Raw genomic sequence first — 7,058 nt, 5'->3', positions numbered from 1 at the left:
TCAGTGCCCTTCCCAAAAGGAAGTAAGTGGCCATCAGGCCCACTGAGCTTTCTCAGGCCCCTCTTCATTCTGCACACTGGGCCTTTCAAATGCAGCCTAGATTCCATTGTGACTCACTTAGCCAATGGTACTGCCTCCATCTTGGATTCCGAAGTAGTTTCTTGTACACATAAGTCCAAGACTTCCCCAGGCCCACCCACAGACACACACACCTCTCTCTCTCTCCCCCCCTCCCCCCCTCCCAACCCTAGTCCCAGAATTCCCAGAGAACGAGAAGTACTTCCACTTCGAGTGATGCAGCCCCCAGGGCCCCAAAATGATTTAATTGGAAGGTGTGATTGGGGGAGAAGGACAAGGGCAGGAGACACAGAGATGGGGGTGGCTTATGAACAGCAGGACCGATTCCTGCCGAGGGACTCTAGGAGGCTGAGTCGGAGGCCTCGGAGCTGTCCTTGACATCAGTGCTCTCGGTGGTCTCGCTGACCTCACTGAGGTCTTTGCTGTCACCGCCGCTGCTGTCCTCGGCTATGGGGCTAGGGCCGAGGAGGCCCCTCTCGTCTCGGCAGCAGTCCCCCACGTGGTTGCCTCTGGGGTCCATCTTGTTCTCCAGGGAGGCCAGGACCAGATGTTTGCCTTTCTCCTTCACCTCCAGTTGCTTCCTCAGCTACCATGAGGGTGAAAGGACGAGCAAGGAGACGGACAGGTAGAGGGACAGGCGGACAGCAAAAGGACAGAGGGAGGGGAAAGGGGGAAACAGAGAGAATGAGGAGGAAACAGAGAGACCATCCTGTGTCTCTAGGAAGAGGCAATGTGGCAGAGTAGAAAGAGCACCGGACCAGGAGGGAGTCAGGAGACCTGGGTTCTAGTCCTGGCTCTGCCGCTGTGACCTTAGGCACGTCCTTTCGCCTCTGTGGGCCTCAGTTTCCTCATCTGTAAAATGAGGACAATAAAGCCTGCCCTGCCTGCCTGCCTGTCTGCCTCACAGAGTTGTCCCAAGAATGAAATTAAGACAAAGGAGGCAAAAGCAACTTGTCAGTGTGGAAGGACTTTCTCAGGGCCAACCCCAAGCCCCTCCAGGGACGGGCCCCCCACTTGAAAGTTTACTCAGAGAGCGGGGGGGCCTAGGTGCTCGAACCCTCTAAGCACCCTCTAGGGCAGAGGTTCAGAATTTCTTTTTGGCAGTCTGAGAGCAAGCCTATGGCCCACTTCTCCCAATCGTAAATGTGAAATACTTGAAGGAAGGACTAGCTTTCTGTTAGAAGTGAGTGAAAATAAAGATGGAGTTCCCCTGCACCCCCACCCCACCCCGCCGCCGCTGCCACCGCCGCTGCCCCATCCAAGTTCAGAGTCCCTACGGAGCCCAGAGGACTGCTCCTGCCACAGGCACCCATCCTGTTCCTCTGCACTGGATCAGGGGCCAAGCAGCAGCCTAGACTCCTCTAGGCCTTCTCTCCCTCCCACTTCAGAGACGTCCTTTATTGTGTATCTGCTTAGGCCAGGGAGCCAAATCGGGCCATAGGTTCACCTGAACTGGTTTCCCGAGGGTCAGAGAAGGCAGGGCCTTCGTCTGTCTAGACCAAACGGAGACCTTTCACAGAGGTGGGGCAGCAGGGCCCACAAAGGCAAGGTGCCTCGCCAAGTTCACAGAGCTTGGAAGGAACAGAGCCGGGCCTAGGCCCCAGATCTCCCAAGTCTGACGTCGGCAATGTTTCCACCATATCCCACTGTGGGGCACCTGGGGCACCTGGAGACTCTGGTTACTTCTCTGGGGTCTCCTCCCCCTCATCACCCTTGCCGCGAAGCCTCTAGGGACCTCTGGATGACTTACCTCTTCTGCCATCTGAGTCAAATCTCGCTTCATGGCATAGGCATCCTCCCCATCAGCATAGTATTTGGGCTCCACTTCGCTAATCCTTGAAAAGAGAAGAGGAAAGGGGGGGGGGGGAGCCTGGTGGGAGGAACTCTCCTCCCTGGTCCCCCTCCTCTCTCTTGCCATGTGAGAACAGAGCCCAACAACCTGGCTTTGGAGATAGGAGCTAGCGCCCAAACGTAGGGACCGAGAATATTTTGCAACTGCCACAGACATAAAACCAAAGAGAAAGGGCAGCTGGGTAGCTCAGCAGATGGAGCACCAGGCCTGGAGTCAGGAGGACCTGGGTTCACATCTGATTTGGAAAAGCTGTGTGCCCCTGGGCAAGTCACTTAACCCCTACTGCCTAGCCCTTGTCCTTCTGCCTTAGAGTTGTTACTAAAACAGAAAGTGAGGGTTTAAAAAAAAAAAAAAAGCCACACGCAGAGAAAGTGGGAGAAAGGAAGTGGCAGAGAAGACCACCCAGTTGTCACAAGGTACCAGTTCCCTCAACTGCAAAGGAAGACAAATTAAGGCCACGGGTGCCGAGAGTCTCCAAAGACTAGCTTAGAGAGCTACGCACAGTTCACATTTCTTGAAGCACCACCTCCCTCCTGGATGCCCTTCAGGCAGCTGGGTGCACAGACAGAACACTGGAGCTGGAGTCAGGGAGCCCCAGGTTCAATTTCCACCTCGGACATTTACTAGCTGCATGAGCCAGGGCGAGTCACTGAACCTGCCTGCCTCAGTTTCCTTATCTGTAAAAAGGAGATAATAACAGGGCCTACTTGCCAGAGTTAGCGTGAGGAACCTGACCTGTGATCCAATCACATCTGGAATAGGATGTTTAGGTCTTGGGGCTGAGGTTTAGGAACGCCATAGCAAGGTGGATCTCCAGGAAGGGTGCTGACTTTGGACGTAGCTGCTGGCCCTAAATTTAGTTAAGAGAAAGGAAGCCTGGGGAGAGGGAGGAGGCATTTGAGGACAGGGTACTACATCCAAGTTCCTGAAGGGCAAGTCATGGAGACTGGCTTTTTCTCAAAGGGCCCAACTAAGAGCACCAGGGAAGGCTTTAAGAGGAAGAACAATCGGGGCCCAGGGCTGTCCAGGAAGGAACGGAAAGGCTTAGGCGGGGGCTAGACGGACAGCCACGTTCCATGGACATCATCATTAGGTCTTTCTGGTTTCTGTGAAGCTACGAGACCTTCCACCGGGCTTCTTCCACCTGGCTCTGCTTTCCTAGCCCAACTGCCACCCGCCTCAGGTATCAGTCTATTTGGAGCAGTTTGAAGGTGACCCCTCTGCCTAGTAAGCATCACTCCATAACTCTGACAGGGAGCCACAGAGAACCAGGAGGAGCTCAAAGCAGCTGTCACCCTGCCCTGGGAAAGATCCCCATAACACAAACCAAAGTCCCCCGAGCATACCGAAACTGGATCATCACTCACATCTCTGGGGCACTTAAAGGGCTCCAAACGGCAGCCTGGTGAGGCAGGTGAGTCCACTTTACAGTTGAGGAAACTGAGGCTCACAGACTTGTCCAGGGGTACAAAGCAAGTAAGTACTTTTTAACCCGGTTCTCCTGACTCCAAACACCAGTGGTCTTTTTATTAACACCCTGCTGAACATCATCGTGAGAAGTGACCTCAGAAGTCACCCCGTCCAACCCTCTCATGGTACAGATGAGGAAGGTGAAGCCCAGAGATGTGGAGGAACTTGTCCAAAGGTCACTGAACCAGAAGGCGGCTCAGCTAGGGTGAGAACCCCGGTTTCCCAGATTTTTCTATATGACTGAATGTCCTGTCTCTTTGTGGGAAGTGGGGGGGTGCGCCTGCCTGGCCTGGCCCGGCCTGCAATGTTTGTGCTGCCAACTGACAGGAAGAGGCTCCTGATCCTCTGACCTTCCATTCTGATGGAGTGGGAAAAGTTACCAGGAGCCTGGTCTCTCCCTCACATATGCCCCACCTTTGCCTAGCCCTGGCCCATATAAAAAGTATGTGTGTGTTGCCTACAAGGCCACAGGAGGGCCTAGGATGACTTACTGAAAGTTTAGTGTGTTGGAATACAGGTGCAGAGCTGCCCGGTTACTGTAAGGAACAAAAAGCCAGTGACATGGAAGAATTTAGACGGGAAGGAAGAAAGGCATCACTCCCCTCCCCACCCAAGTTCCCGACATCCCCACTTATCTCCACTCTTCACCCCACCCCAGATCAAGAGCTCCCTCCACCCCCTTGCAAAACCTCTGCCTGCATTCTCTCTGTAGACTGATCTCACACAGTACTCATGCCTGCCTCCCAGGCAGATGCTCAGGCTTCTCTTCCTACACTGGGCCCTGTTCACAGAGCCCCAGACCTTCTTCCTCATTTAAACCAGGAACCACATTTCCCTCTTTTTCGCTCCGGGCTCTCACCTTTTTCTGACATGCAGGGAGACATACTTCGCATTGAAGTTTTCAATCATGGCCCTGGAGGCCTGGTCCATGAGCTTCTGGGCTAGGCCTAGCCTGCGGTGGGAACGTTTTACAGCCTAGGGGATTGAAAGAAGGAGATGGCAAGTGAGGGGTTGTGAGGGGAAAGGATCGGGACCTACCAGCTGAGTCTATCTCCCCTTCACCCCTTAGGCAGAAATTCCAGTCCTGGGCCCAAGGTCCAGAAAGAAAGGGCTCTACATACCAAGGATGTGATATGTCCGTGGGGGACATCATCTGGATCTTCCTCCCTAGGGCCAGAAAGGAAGACATGGAAGATGAGGCACAAAGTTAGAAATTTGCCCAGGAGTAGCCAACCACATGCCTAGCTAGAGAGGGTATAGAGGTGAGATGGTGATCGGAGCCACCCTCCCCAAAGTGCCCGATCCGACAGCCTTTCCTCAGGCTGAATTCTTACTCCTTGCTGCATAGGACACTGCTGCTGCTGACCGTCTTCTCTTGGCTCCTTTCTCCTTCTAGGTTTTCAGGATAAACTGCCCTGTTCCCTTTGCTGGCTCATCATAGGGATCACTGTACTTCCCAACTGGCTGTTCTACAACGTCCTTCTCTCTTCTCCCTCTACACAGGGGCGGATCTGGTTTATTTCATAATCCCATCACCGAATGTCAACATGATTGCTTTCTTAGTTTCATTCATGAGGATTCGGAGAAGGCATTGAGAGGCTTAGCCAGTCTGCCCAAAGGGCCAGACACCAAAGAGGGTAAGAACCCCATTCAGGCCTTTCCTGATCCCCCACCCCAACTGCTAGGGTGCTCAGTCTCACCCCTTCCAGGGATTTTTCACTTTGTCTGAACTTTTACAAATTCCATTCCTTAGGAAGAGAAACAGTTTCATGTGTAATATTTATATTATATATAATATATATTACATGATAACTATATTATATATTTCATGTGTAATATTTCTATTCCAACTCCAGTCTAGAGAGACAACTTATGAGCCAGAAAGCCAGAAAGCGAAGTGAAACATATGAAGTGAACGAGACAATCTCTACCCTTACCACCTGATGGGAGATGGCCTGCCGTAAAAAGGAATACTGTAGCACGATGGCTGGCACACAGGAGAAGGCGGAGCCCTGAAGGGGCCTCAAATATACACAATTGACACGCACATACATGTTTGTGTATGTGTTTAGGTGTGCACGCACACACTCATTCTTGTCCTGTTGCTTTCTTTTTGAAATACTCTCCCCCTTCTTTTCTAAGACTTCTGTATCCGTATTTTGCCAAACTAACTTAAGGCCCAGTTCAGTCCACCATGCCAAGAAGTCCTTAATGGTCTCCCTGTCCTGGAAAACTCTGGGGACTCCTGATGTTCAAGCCAAGCTCTAGCATCCACTGATTTGCTGGCCTTTGTGCACATGACACCTGTCTCCCAGAGCAGACTGGCACTTCCCCAAAGAGGAAGGCGGGAGAAGAGCATAAGCATTTCTCCAACACCTACTATGCACCAGGCACTGTGCTAAGTACTTTTTACAAACTGTGGCACTAAGACCAAGCCCTTCCCTCCTCAATTCATGCCGAATGTTTAACTAGCAGAGGAGAGAATTCTGAGAAGGCCACCAGAGAAGAGAGCTAAAGGGAAAGACTGAGAGTCTAGAGTCCTGTGGAGAATGCCCCAGGGACCTCTTCCCATAGAAGCAGGAGGACATGACTATGATGAGAGCAAGTCCTGCATGCAAATTCACAGGTACATACTCAGACATGCCTGCCTCTGGCAGGCACAGAGTTGCCGGGTGTATCAAACAGTTCGAAACCTTCAATTCTTGGCTTATAGCATCATGTGGAGAGGGGATGTAAGAGCATATGGGTTAGTACCAGGGAGCAGTGATGGCAGCAGCTGGCCTGAGACTTTCACCAGTCGAGGAAGGGAAGGGGGATGGGGGTGGGGATGAAAGGACAACTCACATCTTGGCCAGAACATAGCCCACGATCTTCCCATTCTCATCTTCAGCAATGTAAGAGAGCTTCGGGGAAGTAGGGAGATGGAGAAGAAAAGAGAACAGAAAAAGAATAAATAAAAATCTCTTCTCATCCTAAACCCCACATTCCTGACCACTTAGAGAAGCAAGAACATGTCAGACCTGGAAGGGTCATAGGCTAGATCGGAGTTGAGAAGAACCCCAGAAATCAACTAGTCTACTGACTCCTTATTTTACAAATAAGGGAAGAAAAATCCCTTGAGTCCTAGAGATGGAAAGTGACTAATCCAGGAATACAGTGAGTGACAGGAGAGCTTGGGCCTTTGAAACAGACCAGTAACTGATCTCTCTCCCTCCTTGCCCCTGGATCCCAGTCCATTCCTCGATAAAGCCCCACCCCCTTCCCCCGTACCCAGTTCCCCAAACACACCTGAGGCCAGGACAGACCGTGGTAGAAATAGTATTTCATCTGATAGTTTTCTGGAAGGCACAGCAGGTTACAATGCTGCATATTCATCAGGTCCTCTGGCTGGGGGTGGGGAAACAGTGTTAACCTCCTCGGGGGATCTCGTCCAGAGACTGTGCTATGGGGTGGGGAATGGGGTGCTATGGGTACTAGAATAGAGAAGACTCAAGGGACTGAGGACAAGGGGAAGGAACAGGAAGAACTTCTGGCCCAAAGGGGAGGGCCCCGGACTGGGGGAAGGCCATTCGGCCATCTCCGCACCCCTACCTCAACTGAAAGCTTGGTCCCGCCCCCCACCCTCCTCCAGGGCAAGCCCCACCCCCAAAGAAAAAGT

The 7,058-nt window shown here is 52.1% G+C and overlaps 1 protein-coding gene across 1 annotated transcript; it reads right to left on the bottom strand.

Annotated features, from left to right (window-relative positions):
* Window positions 1–286: 286 nt before the first annotated feature.
* On the bottom strand, window positions 287–6,811 carry NAA10 (N-alpha-acetyltransferase 10, NatA catalytic subunit). The gene is made up of 7 exons (XM_044683067.1): window positions 6,689–6,811; window positions 6,245–6,303; window positions 4,522–4,567; window positions 4,260–4,375; window positions 3,892–3,936; window positions 1,829–1,913; window positions 287–664 (listed from the first exon to the last, which is right to left on the bottom strand). Exons 1-7 carry the CDS (start codon window positions 6,773–6,775, stop codon window positions 419–421), a joined length of 684 nt encoding a protein of 227 aa, XP_044539002.1. The 5' UTR covers window positions 6,776–6,811; the 3' UTR covers window positions 287–418.
* Window positions 6,812–7,058: the final 247 nt, after the last annotated feature.

The sequence above is a fragment of the Gracilinanus agilis genome, unplaced genomic scaffold, assembly GCF_016433145.1.
Source record: "Gracilinanus agilis isolate LMUSP501 unplaced genomic scaffold, AgileGrace unplaced_scaffold12535, whole genome shotgun sequence".
Lineage (NCBI taxonomy): Eukaryota > Metazoa > Chordata > Mammalia > Didelphimorphia > Didelphidae > Gracilinanus > Gracilinanus agilis.
Note: the sequence above shows the minus strand (reverse complement) of the source record. Positions and strands in the feature narration are given on the sequence as shown.